Source organism: Typopeltis vanoorti, chromosome 13 (assembly GCF_054136105.1).
Source record: "Typopeltis vanoorti isolate ZY-2024b chromosome 13, IOZ_Tvanoo_1.0, whole genome shotgun sequence".
Lineage (NCBI taxonomy): Eukaryota > Metazoa > Arthropoda > Arachnida > Uropygi > Thelyphonidae > Typopeltis > Typopeltis vanoorti.
This window is the reverse complement of record NC_143561.1, coordinates 49,947,442-49,963,962: the sequence shown is the minus strand read 5'-3', so window position 1 is coordinate 49,963,962 and position 16,521 is coordinate 49,947,442. Positions and strand designations below refer to the sequence as shown.

Sequence of the window (16,521 nt, the reverse complement as noted above, 5' to 3'; positions counted from 1 at the left end):
GCAGTTTGTCCTGTTTTTTAATTCAAGTGAGGCAAAAAGCCTGACATGTCACTGAGTGGTATTGCGATCGGTCACAAGAGTGCAACACTTGAGTAATTCAAAATGGCATCTGTTATAGATGCATTCAAAGCAGCAAATAATGATTGAATTCCTTACTGTCGAAGATGCGAGTCCAATGGAAATTCATACCTGTTTGAAAAAAAGGTATGGAAACGATATTGTTGACATGAGCAGTAGTTTGAGTCAGGTACTACAGTATCTAAAGATACCAAAGTATTTAAGGATGAGTGAAATTGAAGTCACAGGATATTCATGAACTTTTTGGAGGTAGGTGCCATAATCAGTTTCAGAACACTATTACTTGGAGACATTACAGAAGTTGAATAAACTCATTCATAGAGTTCTGCTTGCCAGAAATATGATTGAGGACCTCTTTCTTCATGACAATGCCGATTTAACTAGCTTATGCATAAGAGATGCAATTGGTGGTAGCCATAAGTTGCCAGACCCAGGTGCTGAGCAGATTGAAAATGGAGTTCTTGTTTCACATGCAATTCCAAACTTCCCAGTTTGAGGTATCGCAATATGATAAACAGTAGCACTTGTGCATGGATTCAGTCATTTTCAGGATGGGGCTGTACAAGAGCTTCAAGAACATTTCATCAAGAAGCCAGAGTGATCAGCTGTATTTTCCACTGCATAGCTACCTTGTTCACCTGATCTGGTTCCTTGTGACTTCTGGCTCTGGAGATTTTTAAAGACAGGGTTTATCATCTGATAATTTACCAGTGTTGAAAAACAGCATGTGTGCAACATCAGTCTTGACCAGCTGTATTCTGATGTTGAAGGATGCTGTTTGTAGCATACCAGGAAGGGCAGTACATTGTGCAGCTCACAAATGCATAGCAGAAGTGAATAAAATGTTACATTTGTGTTGCTTTTCTCCTTACACACACAAATTACTACATCTACATTTGGTACATCATATAGTGTCCCTGGTGATGAATTTTGGAACTATGTTCTCCTCTTTGATATAGCTTCCCTGTGGTGCTCAACAAGGCCTTAAACAGGGATACTTTAATTGTGATCACCCTGCATCTATTTTTGATCCTTTGTTAGCCTTTTTTTCCCTCGTGTTTCCTGCTGCTTATATAAAATAGATTACTGTCTTCTTAAGCTCTGTTAACTTCATTAATCCACCTACATATACCTTTCTTCAAATTTCCTGGAGTATATGAAATTCCATGCACTTGTGGCCTTTCTTACATTGGACAGACCTAGAAGTTTTGAAATAAGACAGAAGGAACACGTGGGGGATGTCAATCACAATAGAATCATCACATCTGGTTTAGCTCATCATTTCTCAACATCAAATCACATTATTGATTGGAAAAACAGTTCTATGCCTTACATCGAGAATGACTACAGACACAGAACTTTCAAATAGAAATCAAGGTGCTATTCTTAAAGACATGGAAATATCTCATCAATTCTCTCAGCTCAACAGAACTACAATATGTGAAAAACTACACAACACATGGTCATGTACCAGATTCTGACTGAAGCATTTGAATGCATGCACGCCATCAAACACGAATTATCAAATGTAACGGCCTAACAGTTACTAAAGTGTATGTTTTCATGTAACCTGATGCATTTGTTTTCACACCAGTATACAGCCTTGAAAATGCTAGACAGTGGCTAGTGAAACTTGTTGGCTCTTTGTATTTGTAATCATTACATCTTATCGTCTTTTAACAATAAAAGTTCTCAGTTATAATATTTTTCTATTTACATTTCAGGATTATGGTGATTGTGTTATGTTTTCCACAGCACGTCTTATATTTTTATATTAATTCTTTATAACACTTGTTTTATTTTCTTAGTGGGAAAACTTTTGGAACTTCATGGAGAAGGTTCAGGTAAAACTACAAGTGCAGCAAATGTGGAAGAAGGTATGGAAGTAGACAGACCAGAGGGTTATGAACCACCAGTTCAAGAGTCTGTGTAAAACTGTATAGAAAAATAAATAATGCTGCCAGTCTACTTTTTTTTCTCCCCCCTTCAGAAATGACAGTGACACATTAACCGGATTCAAGAAACAAAGTAAAATCAGGCTGATCAACTGGCTTTCTTCTGTCAGTTATTTCTAGTTGTAACTTTTCAGTTCACTTATTTTGAAATATTGTATATTTGTAATCAGATTACACTAATGTGGCTGGTATTCTAATACAAATTTTGCTGTAGAAATTATCAACGTTATGTAATTTTTAGAACCATGCACGTCCAATACTAGATGGTTTAAACCATCATACTGTTGAGCAAGACTTTTTTCACATATATAACTACCATGTTGGCAGTTTTAACTACATCGAATTTTTAAGGACCTAAGGAATGGAAAGGTCTGTTATAGTGAGTTGTCCTTAGAAAAGTGTTGTAATGAGAGCATTGACACTTATACTTAAGGAGGGGAAACAAAAATTATAGTATATCATAATTGACAAATTATATTCTTATTTAATCCTTTACCCAAGAATAGGTAAACTAAGTATATTAATTACTAGTCTACTTGTAGAGGCTGTTAATCACACATCAGTGCAAAAACATAAGGATCACTACCCAGACTAGTTTCAATCCTTACTGATTTCAGTAGCAGGAGCCAGATCCAGGAAGAGATACAATGGCTAAATTAAAGCCACCTAGATCAGAGACAATTGTCAAGTTTTTTTTTCTCTCTCTTTTCCTCCCTGTGCATATTATACTTGACAGAAAATGTTCTGGTTTGATCATTATGAAGACTGCACACTGAAGATAATCTGAACTTAACAAATGCTTGCCTAGCTGCAGACTACACAAAATAGAATGACAATCTGCCATAATTGTGCTGTCCATGCTTCAGTAATACATGTCAGACATGCAGTTACCCTCGACAGCATATTCAGTATTGATGAATATAAGAAGCAAACTATGCTTCAGGTTTCCAGACGTATATTCAGTATTGATATTGATGAATATAACGTATAAGAAGCCTATGCTTCAGGTGTCCAGTTTTCAGATTATCTTACAATGGATAATTGATTAATTTATTTGAAGCAGAATGCACAATAAGTGGGTATTTTCTGGAAATAGACATCATATAAGAGATTCATTTTAGTAACAAAAAATGTATTTTCCAATATAATGAAGCAACCTGTCCAGTGAGGTGATATCCACTTTTGACCACTTAAGATTTATTTGACTGAGATGAGCTACAATGCCAGGCCACTAAGTGTTTCATATACAGCACTCTAGGTCTTACAACCTTCTGTATGTCATTAAAAAAAAAAGTGAAATAACATTGTAATTTTTAATTAATTTTTCTGTCCACATCAAAAACTGATCAGAGTATCTCCTAACTACACGGAAGGTTCCAAAAGTTTCCTGCCCGACATACAAAATTCATGCCAATTTTAAAACGCCATGCATGACATAACATCTATGGGGAGGTTAGTGTACCAGTTTCAACTCTACCTGCATTATTCAGTTGGAGGCACTTATTTGACTAACACATGGCATGCTAAGTGGCTAATGTTAAAAATTGAGTATGGCAATGTGATAGTTTTTTCATCAAAGAAGGGCCATCTCCAAGTGCTATCAAACAACGATTGGATGGTGTTTATGGGAAAGCTTCTCCTTCATGTTCCATCATGAAGGAATGGACTAAACAGTTTTGACTGAGGAAAATGTCTTATTGAGGAGGAACTGCTCAATGACAGATGCTCAAAGAAATCTCAGCAAGGTTGGGGCTTTCTGTAACAACTGTCTTTCGCATCATTCATGAGAAGCTTCACATGACAGAGGTCAGTGCAAGATGGGTGCCTCGACTTCTCTCTTCAATTCAGGAGGGTCGTGTGACTTGTTCCTGCGAGTTTTTAGCTTTTCCAAGGGAATCAGTAGTGGTGGAATTCATTGTCACTGGGGATGAAACCATGGTCCTTTATTAGGATCTTCTTTCCAAAAGAAGATCCCAATAAACTCCATGGTGCAAATGCAAAGCACTACTGAGAAGAGGCAAGGTCACTCAAGTCTACCAAGATCATGACAACAATCTTTTGGGATTGCTGGGCTCTCTTGATTGACTTTCAAGGAAAGGAATACCACCATACAGCACAAACTGTGCAACACCATAAAGGAGACAAGGAATGCTGGATCATGGTGTTTGCCTGCTTCATCATAATGCTTCCTGGAGATTGAACATCCACCCTACAGCACAGATCTAGCACCCAGTGACTACCATCTCTTCTCAAAAATGAAGAAAGACCGAGGAAGAAAATTTGCAGATGACGAGGTGAAAGATGCAGTTTTAGGCCATTTAGCAGACAACTACAGACTGTTGTTTCAAAGTTATAGAAAAATATTAATTCAAAGATGTGATAAGTGTTGAAGTAAAGGGAGATTATGTTGAGAAGCGAGTTATTTTCTTTCTTTCTATCACATCTAAAAGTTAGTTGTAGAATGAAAAGGTTATCTCAAGCAGGTTAAAAATGTCTTTGAGCTTGATTATTTTTGCATTAAAAAAAATCTGCTCAAACAACTTTTAAACATGTTTGAATTTCCCAGGTTCAAGCACTTCTGAGGAAAATGTTTGCAAGTTTGCTTATAGCTAAAAATTCTCCCAACTAATGTTACACCATCTGTCTTCCCAGGGAGTGTGTATGCTGATCATAAGTCATAAAAATTACATGAAACCAACCAGCATATAATAGTCACATTGTGTAAACCATAAGAATAATGTAAACAATTCTAAATGCTTGTGTGAGGACTCAAAAGTGGTATCAAATTCTCTTTTCATCTCCAGCATATAAGTTCTAAATTCTCAGACATTGTACAACTTTCTTCCATATGCTGAGAGCAAACCATTAAAATGGGATATGCATCACTTGGTAACCTCCAGGTTATGAGTGACTGAAAAAGGAGTGCATCATAAAAGTTAACTATCAGCAAATTTGTTGATGATTCCAAAAATGATATAAATCAAGGTTCTTCAATGGAATGGATGATGCCTACTACATTAATGATAAAAAAAAAATCTTTCGTTCAGTAAATCTTGTATTAAAAAACATGAAAAATTGAAGGACCTTGCTTAGCTGAATGTGATGTAGTAATATTTTTGCAAATGATATACTAGGTATAAAGTCCTTAGAACAGATTAGCATATTTACAAATATATAGTTTATAATATAAGTTGGATGTCCGCGCGGTTAGCCTAGTGGCTATGCGCTTCGCAACCATATGCCTGGGGATGGAGTGTCCTAGGTTCGATTCCCGTCGGTGACGTGAGGAGCTGAAGGATCTTCCTCAGCCATAGCCAAGTTAGCCAGTCTTGGGTGTGGACAGCAGGGTTTTTCCCCTAGTTTATTCTGGGGTTTTTCATCCTGCAAAGCAGGCAAACTGGCCTTGAGAACTCAACACTACAGGCCATAGGATACACCGGGGCATAAGGCTGACCACCTTATCCTGTAAACGGAGTGAGGTCCGATGATCAATGGACCCTCGACACCGCAAGGTAAAAGAGGGTATAAGGAAGATAAGATGAGATATAATAAGATAATATAAGTTGGGTAATGATAGTATTCATGCATTCATCTCGTGGCAGTATGTTTTTATGTAACACTCGAACACATGCAGTCTTCACCAATTTCAGTGATTAAATTGACACACTGATACCACTACTATCAGTACATTTTAATATAAAATAAAGTAAATCTTTTTATTTACACTAAGACTACAAATTCTTGCACCAATGTCCTCTAGGGAACTTCAAAAAAAAAAAATATATATATATATAGAACTGCTGTAATCTCAAGCCTTCAACCCATTATTACTCCATATTAAGTTTCAGGTGACTCAATAAATGCACAAACATGGGCTTGTGAAATTACTGAGATCTCATCAAGAGTGAAGTCAAATGGTTTGTTAGTTTTCTGCAATAGAAAAAAAAAGTTATACTGGAAGAGCATTACTAACAAAATGATATAAAATTCTTAATAAAACACAAGGTTACACAGTATTAATACACTATAGGTTGACCAATCTCTCCCTGCAAATCATACCTAGGAAATGTTTATAAGTGTAATCTTATTAGACAATCTATCATTGGGTAACTAAATACAAAAGATGTTTCAGCAGTTTTCATAGTGATGTTAATTGTGACATATATCAATGCTATCCACTGCCAATGTGGAGTACCCAAAATGCTTCTGGAGAATCATCTGGTTCAGTGACATACTGTATTTGTTATTCCATGGCAATGTATAATATGGGTAGGGTGTAAGAACAAACATCCTATCTACTCTTTCAGCATAACTTATTTCCAAAGAATCACTCCAGGCTATAGCATGAAGGATGTGGCAACATAGGCAGTCATGCAGTTAATAGGGAGCTTGCTGTAGTATTACTTTTGATTTAATAGAGGTTTTTTTTTTTTCCCAGCCTGTAACTTTTCCTGACTGCTGGAATAAAGGCCTACTTCTCAAATGATGACCCACTCCATCTTGGGAGAGTGTTTATTCACTTGTGTGAATGAAGGTGGAAGACAAACACCCATGGCTTGGCTGGATGGCCAACCATGCCAGCGATAGCTGATTAATCAGCATAATTAGAAAACGAGTTAACAGAACATAACTTTAGACCAGGCAGGTCATTGGGTGAAAATCAGGAAAGGTAAATGAATTTATCAATAAAGATATAGGAAGATTGGAGAAAAAATTGTAGCAAGAAATTATGACCAAATTTTTCAATTATCAAGGATGTTAATTATTACTAGTGGTAACTTAGAGAATCACACAAGTCTTCCAATATCAATCTCCAATCCAATGTATTGGAAGATTGGAGATTGATATTGGAAGACAAGTCTTCCAATATCAAACTCCAATCTTCCTATATCAATAAAGATATAAGAAGATTGGAGAAAAATTGTAGCAAGAAATTATGACCAAATTTTTTAATTATTACTAGTGGTAACTTAGAGAATCACACAAGTTACCACCTTTTGGCATCTTGACATGTTAAAAAAAAAAAAAGGTACCTGACTAACAAGCAGAATATGCATATTTTAAGACCGAAAAAAAAAAAAATTTTTTTTTTTTTCTGCAGTTTCACATCTAGCCTATAAATCCACAGATGCCTTAACCTAAACAGTTGCAAGCATTCTTAAACTTGAAAATTATTTTTTCAATTTAATTACAATTTGGTTCAATGTTGAGAAAAATATATCCAGAATTAAAGATTGAGTGTAAAGTTGACTAGCATTCACCATTATACTGCTCCCATATTTAGGATGATCAAAATCCTCTAAGATTGCTCAGTTCTATTCAGAAGAGGGGAATCTAATTAATGATCTGTCCCTCTCTCTCACAGATGTTCAGTTTCTGCCTTTTCTACAGATACGTTCATGGACAGTGATCTGCTGAATTGGCCACTATTATTCCTCCACTCTCTTCCAAAATCATTAAAACAAGGCCCACTGCTAACCAACATCCTTTTACAATCCCTACTGCACAAGAACACAAAAAAATACCATCTGAGAGACCAGAGAAGTAAACTGTTTTATTTAAAAATAGGCATTACTTTTCATTAAAATGACCATGTTATTGTATGCTGGCATATATTTGTTACTAAATGAGCATGCCAAAAGATAAATCATTTATTCTAACTTTGCTAAAGTTAATGTTAGTTCCAATATTTAATTGGAAGAAATATATATATGACTTATAACCATTCTCAATCCATTGCTGGATGATGGTATTTCCTCTAGACTTTTTACAGTATCTCTGGGGGTCCAGTTTGTCAGATTTAGCAGAATGGCCTGCCAATTTCAAGGTTTTCATACGGATAATGATGTCTTCCACTAATTATTCCTATCATGCATCTTGCCATGCTTTTTTGAGTGGCCTCTAGATTTGGAATGTCTCTAATTAAGTAAAGGTCTGATGCATAGGTAAGAATTTGTCTTTAGACATAAAGGTAGGCTATTCCTAAAGATATCACAGTTCTTAACCAAATGCATTTTATGCCACTTTCACACGTCTGTCATTATTTGTAATCTTTTTACTAAGTAGATGTATTCACATTTTTCAGTATATCTGATTTATCTGTTCAGTTGTTATACATTAGTTTAGGTCTTCTCCAAATTCATCTTCAGTCCCACCTCTACTTTTGTGTGCTAGTTCCTAAATCATTTTGTAATTTACTAAAGACGTGTTAGACACATATTTTTTGAATAATGGCTTCACACCTAGTAAAATATCATTTATTCCTCAATATGTCATGAGCTTCTTTCATGGAGAAGACAGAAAAAAAACTAGTAATATTTAAATACAAGAATGAGTCATACAGCATGCATACATCACGTATCTTGCTTGCAGCTGTCCAGTAGGACAGCCTAACACTTCGGAGAGATGGGAATAGATCTCATCTTCCTTTTTTCCCTCTTTTACCTTGTGTTGAGGGTTTATTAATCATGAGACCTCAAACAGTTCACAGGATAAGGTGGTCAGCCCTATGCCCCGGTGTATCCTATGTCTGTAGTGTTGAGTTCTAAAGGGCAGTTTGCCTGCTTTGCGGGGTGAAAACCCCCAGGATAAACTGGGGGGGGGGGGAAACCCTACTGTCCATGCCCAAGACCAGCTAACTTGGCTATGGCTGAGGAAGATCCTTCAGCTCCTCATGTCACCAACGGAATCGAACCTAGGACACTCCTTTCCCACGCATATGGTTGCAAAGCGCACAGCTACTAGGCTAACCACACACTCTTTCCGGCTGCTTTTTCAGGTTACTTAATTCTACTGGTTTTAAAACTTACAATTAATTACCACTTTAACAACTTTCAATGGCTCTACAGCAGCTACTGTTTTGAACACCTGGTCTGAACATTATAGAATGCTCTGCAATGTTTTATCACAACATATATAAATAGCTATACCAAACATTGAGTCATAGTGTTACATTCTGACCGTGACCATGGTTGGACAATAATCTTGAATAATGTTGAGGTTTATTTAGAATTGTCTACAGGTAACAAAACTTAGCACTGTTTTTCAGATAGCAAAACACATATGACTCAAAAAAAAAAAAAAAAAAAAAAAAAACTGATTAAAGTCTCAGGCAAAGGATGCCAAAAACAACAAAGATGTCACAGTAGCCCAAATAATAATAAAATGTAAAATGCAGTTAACAACATAAATAAGGGACAGGACTGTATATTGAATTCCTGATCATTTGGCTTGTAACAGTAAGTGACCTAACTATACCTAGAGCAGACAAAGGAACATCAGATAGTTAGGGAAAAAAATCCTGCTTTAATTGAATTCAGATTCCATTTAAAGCATACTAGAAGAAAGAACCTAATTTGAATAACGCAAACAATTTATGAACTCATTAAGTATAGTGAGAATACTGCAGACCAACAGAGACTTGAATCCCTAATACCAGATATAACTAATATCCTATGCAGCTACTTCCACTCTGCATAGTACAGGTTTTAAGGATCCCCCCCCCCCCCTTCATTCCTATACGGAATGAGTGGTATCCTGACTCCATATGAGACTGGCTAATGCACCTTCAACTGTAAAGCTGTCATAGTGCAATTAGAAGAACAGTATGTTGTGCCCTTCGAATTGAAAAATGCCTTTCTTGTCATGATGGGAGGAATCTTCATGTTTTTTTTTTTAAACTGAAGGTGACTTATCCAATCTCATACATACAGAGGTAGCAGGGTTTTTACGCCCAGAAATTCTGGTTTTTCACCTCACACAGACAATTCGGCCTTAAGAACACATGCAGTTTACAGACAAAAAGTAGTGGTGGTGGTGGTGGTGGCGGCGGCCAGTAGATGGCACATATAGATGATAGTGGTAGACACGGAGAGTTGTAGAGTACAAGGGCTGTTTGATAAGTTTGTGCAAAAATCTAAGAGATGGCACCATCAGTACGTATCAAGGTTATTTTTAGTTGCTGGCAACTGTTGGAGGATCACACACTAAATTTCAGTCAGATAGATCTATTACTCTATGTTCTCATTTGAATTGATCAAGTACCATGATTTGTGAAAAATGGATGAAAGAATTTCGTGTAGTGATTAAACGTTTTGAAAGGCAAAACGGCTCAGGAAACCAAAGCTAACCTTGATAAACATTATCATGTTTGCACCTTCGATTGGAATGGTTTAGTAACTTTCGAAGTGGCCATATAAGCACAAGTGATGCCCTGTCGGCGTCACTACTCCAGAAATTTTTGAAAAAATCCATGATATGGTAATGGATGATAGAAGAGTGAAGGTACGTGAAATTACTAAGGCAGTGGGCATCTCAAATGACCGTGTACATAATATTTTACATGAACATTTACATATGAGAAAACTATCCGCAAGATGGGTGCCGCGTTTGCTCACACTGGATCAAAAGCATCAATGTGTGAACTGTTGTAAGGACAGCTTGAAGTTTCAACAGAATCCAGAGGAATTTTTGTGTTGTTTCATAACAGTGGATGAAACATGGATTCATCACTACCAGCCTGAGCTTTGGAAGGTGGTGTACAAATTATATCTGCCAAGGGTTCCTGCTGATCCTTTTGACATTAGATTGCAATCTAGAAGAGATAATTATCAAATATTTTCTGTATCAAGGTCGTGCTGTATCCATTCTTTGATCAGTTCTTATTTGCAACCTTGCTTTCCAATTTATATGTTAAAACTGTAAACAAGCCTGGATTAAAATGTGTAATGTAACAATCACAAAACACTTCTCTATCACAATTTTTCAAGCATTTCATAATACTGATTTGGTATTGTTACCAAATCAGTTATATTAAAAAAATCTAAACCTTTACCCCAGTGTAAGCAAACAAAAGTTGCTGTATGAAGTATCTTCATGGCAATTGCCTTAGCATCCCATAATGCAAAGCACACTTCCTTTTGGATGTACTAAGGGAGAGGTTTACTACTCAGACCAATGTCAACCTTTATATTGAGAAACAGAACCCAGGAAAATACCAAGCCTGAAATAATGCAGAAGTCATACATTCCACATACAAGTAGTCAATTTCCTGAGCTTACATTATTATTAATCTCCTTTCAACAATCCCCCCCCCCCCCAATTATTCTTTTACTTTGTTAGTACTCCAACATTTTGTTCTTCTAAGGCACTTCTCCCTGGCATCAACAACAATCTTTCCTCTCCCATTTCATTTAAGTGACTCTGCCACCTTAGATTAGTCTGGCTCACACATTCTTGAATGCACATAATGTCAAGTTATTTCCTAATAATTTTTAGTATGATTCTGCCATTGATGCCATCTGTTCAGGCTGCTAATTTTTCTAAGAACTCATATCTGTAGTCTCTAATCTTTGATGAAGTGCTTTACTTCTATTCCAACTCTCCAATCTATAACTTCAAAAACTGGTATGAACCGTCTTATATACTGCTAGTTTAGTGTTTTGGCTAATTTCTATCTTATTCTATATAAATTTATTCAACTGGCTCACCACTATCATACCAGCTTTGCTTATTCTGTTGTATATTTCCAAATTTAATTTGCGATCTTCACTAAAAACTGTATATAGCTGAAATGTTTTACTTGTTCTACAAGTACTTATTCTTTATTGAGAATACAACTGAAGTCTATGTTCCTACTTATTTTCATACTTTGTCTTTTTATTGCTGATTTTCATGTCAAGTTTATTATAGCTATTCAATTTAGTAGAGAATCCTGGAGCCTTACACTGGATGTATTTAGGAGTGCAACATCAGCCTGCATGAAGCAAAGAGCCAAGTTCGATATTTCCAATTCTAATATTATATTATTAGATTTAATGCTACTTTCTTTCATAATGTGATTCCCAAACTTATTTGGCTTGCTGCCCCCCTTTTCCAAAAAAATTCACCCCCCCCCCCAAAAAAAAACTACTTTCTAAGACTTGACCAGCTCTAACTGATACATATTAAAAAAAAAAAAAAAAAAAAAATCGGACCAGCCTGTTCTTGAGTTTTAAGCAAACAGATCGATACAGAAACAAATTTGCGTTTTATTAGGCATCTAGTAGAGACTCTAGTTTGGAAATAAGACACCTTAGAACTGAAGTTTTAAAACTATTTATTGAAATCAACAAAAAGAAACATAGGACAAGTTGGAGCTGAGAATTTAATAACACTATTAAGATTAAGAAAACAAACATAAATTAACGTGTAAAAATCACACATAAAATAGTATATAATGATCTTCTTCTCTTCCATCTAAGAAGGGTTGAGTCTTCTCTTGAGTAGGATCTTCCAGTCTTCTCATTTCGTTAGAAAAAGTTCCTTATATGTTCTTCTGCATCCTGAGATGTTCTTTATTAATTTCAGCCAGGTAATTCTTGGTCTTCGGGTCTTTTTTTTTTTTTCAGTTGGAAAAGTATTGATTAGGACGTTAGGAAGTATGTCTGCGTACAGTGTGGCCAAACCATCTCAGTTCTTGTTTTTTTCTATTATTGTCTTTTTATACAATAATTCTTGTCTGACTGTGATGTTTGTTTTCTTTTCTATCCAACTTGTTCTATTTATTTTTTTTTAAGCATATAATGATCAGTAATATTAAAAACAATCCCTGAGAAGAATGAGCCTGGTGTGCTGCTACCAATTTATTGATATTTGGCTCTATATCTGTCAGCAGCATTCTTAACTCACCATGACCAGCTTTTTGCAGTCAGTTTCTTTTTTTAGTTAAAAGATTAGTGACCACACTGAACCCACATTCCACTAAATATGATGGAAATGAGATTAAAAACTTTATACAGCCCACAATCCAGGATAAAGTATGGGCATCTGCTTTTGCAGAACTGTTGGTACCTGTTTTTGAATTTTAATTTCTCATTTATTGTTACTTCTATCAGTTCTTCTGTGTTTGTACTTGAAAATGGATCCAAAACCCAATCGGGTATTTTCATTTCAAGAATATCTTTAAATCATTGGTTGAAATCACAATGGAAAGCCTCCAAATGCTGACAACAGCTGAGCAAGTCTTCACATTTTTCCACTGTTGATAGATTTGGAAAACGCTGAATTCTCCTCCTAAGTTTTGTTTATACAGGACAAGTTTTGACACAAATGCAGAAATAATAGCTTCTGTTTTTATTAAATTCAGCTCATCTCTTTGTAGCTGCAAATTTGTTAAACAAGTCAGTCACAAAATAAGCTATGTCACTTTTGAAATTAATCAAGTTGACTCGTAAAGAATTATCTGTTTTCTAAAAACTGTAGCACTGAGTCAAAGAGTTTATAAAATCAGTTCAAACAGGCACCCTTTGATAACCAACAAACTTCTGTATGGAGCAGCAAGCGATCGAATTCTACATCGTTTTCAATACAAAGTTGTCCAAGCAATGACCTGATTTTGTTGACTGCTGTAATTACATAATGCAATGACCTGTGTATTTGCTATTTGGCAACTAAATGTTGATGATGAATCATAGTGTACAGTGAATACACATGGCACCACCTCTTGAAATATGCAATAAAACTGCAATAGTGCATTTTACCATCATTGGAGCACCATCAGTAGCAACAGACAAGATATTTTTCAGAGGGATTTCTTTTTCTTTAAAAAACTCAGCAGAATTCTTTCTTTTATGTAATTTACATTTGCTAAGGTAGACAGTTGTATAGAGAATGGGTTATTTTTAAATACTCACATAATGAGCTTTCAACATCCTGAGCCATTTCCTCAATTCTTTGTTGCACTGTATTATTGCTAAAAGCAATTTTCTTGATAATATCAGAGGCTGGCTTGTGCAGTACAGTGCGTATAAACTCACAAACAGCTGGTAAGATTAGCTCTTCACCAACATTATGTGGTTTTCCTGATTGAGTAATCGGTAGGGAAATGTAAGAGGCACACAACCCATCATCATTATCTAGTTTGGATGCTGCTGAAAACATACCTGCCAATGTTGGTTGTTTCAAGAATTTTTTTTTAAGTGCTTAAAAATACGATAAATCCTTATCTTTTTTTTATCAGCATGAACTTTTGTCAAATGTTCTTCTAGTCTTGAAGGCTTCATAGATTTGTTTGAAGAAACTTCTTTTTGGCAAATCAGGTGCATTGGTAATGTTTTGTTTGTAGCCGACTGAATAAAGCCATATTTCAAATCTCATCACCATCAAATTCCTGATATATACCCTCAAGTCATGAAAAATTTACACCATTACTAACTTTCTATCCACAATTTTCCTGCAAATCAATCTGTTACTTCTCAAGACTTCAATATTATCAGATCTTATATTTCTCTCTTCTAAGGTTTTTTACTGTATCAATCCACCTATATTTTGGTCTTCCTCTGGGTCTTTTTCCTGCAAACCTGGCAAAGAACACTTGTTTTGCTAATCTTTTTTCTTCTCCCTTTCTGTTTAAGTGACCATACCACCTGAGATTAGCTCTGCTAACACATTCCTGGATGCTAACAATATTAAGTTCTTTCCTAATATCCTCGCTTTTAATATGACATTGCTACTGATGCCATCTGTTCACCCCTCTAATCTTTTCTCAGGACTCTCATCTGTGGTCAAGTGTTTTATTTCTAACCCAGCTCTCAGATCCATAGGTTAAAATTGGTTTGAATACTGTCTTGTATACAGTTAATTTAAGTTTTGACTAATTTCTCTCTTATTCCATATAAGTTTTGACTAATTTCTCTCTTATTCCATATAAATTTATTCACTTGACTTCTTACCATTCCAGCTTTGTTGATTCTGTTGTCTATTTCCATATTTAATTTACATCTTCACTAAAAATCATGCCTAAGTAACTGAAATGTTTTACTTGTTCTATAGGTTCTCCATTCAAGATGCAGTTGATATTTTCAATGCTTCTGCCTATTTTCATTGTCTTTGTCTTGTTATTGATGGCCTTCATACCATATCTATTACAAGAGTTATTCAATTTTGTCAGGGAATCTTGCAGACTTGTAGCAGATTTATTTAGAAGTATAACATCATCTGCATAGAGTAAAGAGCTGAGATTAACATCTCCAATTTTGATAACAGGTTTAATACCACTTTGCTTCATAATGTGATCCATATAGATAATAAATAACAGAGGGAGATAATGTACATACTTGTCTGATGCCAGATTTAACCTAAAATCATCTTATTGTACTTCCTTCAATTCTATATCTTGTAAGCTACTGACTTACAACTCAAATATAAAGACTTATTGACACCATAAAACTGTAGCACTTTGAACAGCTTCTCTCTTGGCACTCTGTCATACAACTCTTCCAGATCTACAAAATTTAATACAGATCTTTGTTATATTCCCACCATTTCTCGACTATTTGTCGAAATGTGAAAATTTGATCCAGATACCTCTTGGCCCGAATCCAGCTTGTTTTTCACTAAGCTTCCCTTCAACAATCCTTTTCAAACGTTTGTCAAGTATACTTAAATAAATCTTACCAGGAACACTCAGTATGGAAATACCTCTATAATTCTCACATTCAGTTTTATTTCTCTTTTTATATATATATGGATACTAATGAGAGCTCTACTCCAATCATCTGGAATTCGTCCCTCTGTCCAGGCCTTCTGAACTATGCTGTGCAGCGACTGTAAGACTTTTATATACCTCCATACTTGGGCATTTCTAGTCGAATATCATCTACTCCCATTCCTTTCCGCATTTCAGGCTTTTGATGGCTTTTTTCTACTTCAAGTATACATTCGATCAGGAATATATAACCATATTCCTGATTGAATGTCTAGAGTGTTTTTTACTACTGTGCTGTTCATCGCTGCTTGTTTCATTTAGCAATTTTTCAAAGTAATTACTCCATACATCAAGGATATCTTTTTCACTAGTTTCCATGTCACCTTTATCATCTATCATCTCTAATTCATCTCTATCATCTCTAATTCCTTTTACAACACTCTTTCCTCCATTTCTGAGCTTTTTCAACAGCCTCTAGAATATTTTGCCACCTTCTTGATATGTTCTTACCAAAGTCTTCCCATGATTTTTGTTTAGCTAGTTTTACACAGTGTTTCACTTTCTTACATTTGTCTCTGTATTCTCTAAGAGCACAAGCTGACTTATTCGCCAGGAACTTTTGATATGCTTTCTTTTTTTTTTTTTTCCTTCACTGCCTCTTTAACTTCCTCTGTCCACCATGGAGTTCTAATTTTTCTATCCTTGCAGACAACCTCACCACATGCCTGTTTGGCTGAATCGATTGATCAATCAATCAATATTTTCTTCAGGGCTTGCCACTGAATCTCCAAGGTTTGGTTCCTGTTCTCAAACTCTTTCATTTTTTCTTGAATAATGTTTGCGTATTTTTGTTTACAGTTCATATCTGAGAGGTGCTCAACTTTTATTCCTTTCTTACATGTTTTCTTCTTTTCAATATGAAATTCAATTTTATCCTGCTTAAGACTAAATGGTGATCACTTTCAATTTCAAATCCTCTGTACACTTTACTGTCTTGCACCAGTGGGAAAACATCACTATCAA

General features: G+C 35.5%; 2 protein-coding genes across 2 annotated transcripts in view; one reads left to right on the top strand and one right to left on the bottom strand.

Moving 5' to 3' along the window:
* Window positions 1-2,046, top strand: part of RpS3A (ribosomal protein S3A) — a 65,333-nt gene extending 63,287 nt beyond the window's left edge. The window contains exon 7 of the mRNA XM_090403217.1: window positions 1,887-2,046. Coding sequence (XP_090259343.1) covers window positions 1,887-2,011 — 125 coding nt within the window. The 3' untranslated portion in view covers window positions 2,012-2,046. The remainder of the gene's footprint in view (window positions 1-1,886) is intronic.
* Window positions 2,047-5,793: 3,747 nt separating this feature from the next.
* LOC150100138 (dnaJ homolog l(2)tid, mitochondrial-like) overlaps window positions 5,794-16,521 on the bottom strand; it is a 149,140-nt gene continuing 138,412 nt past the window's right edge. Inside the window, exon 12 of the mRNA XM_090402825.1 lies at window positions 5,794-5,963. The gene's annotated coding sequence lies outside the window, so the exon portion shown is untranslated. The remainder of the gene's footprint in view (window positions 5,964-16,521) is intronic.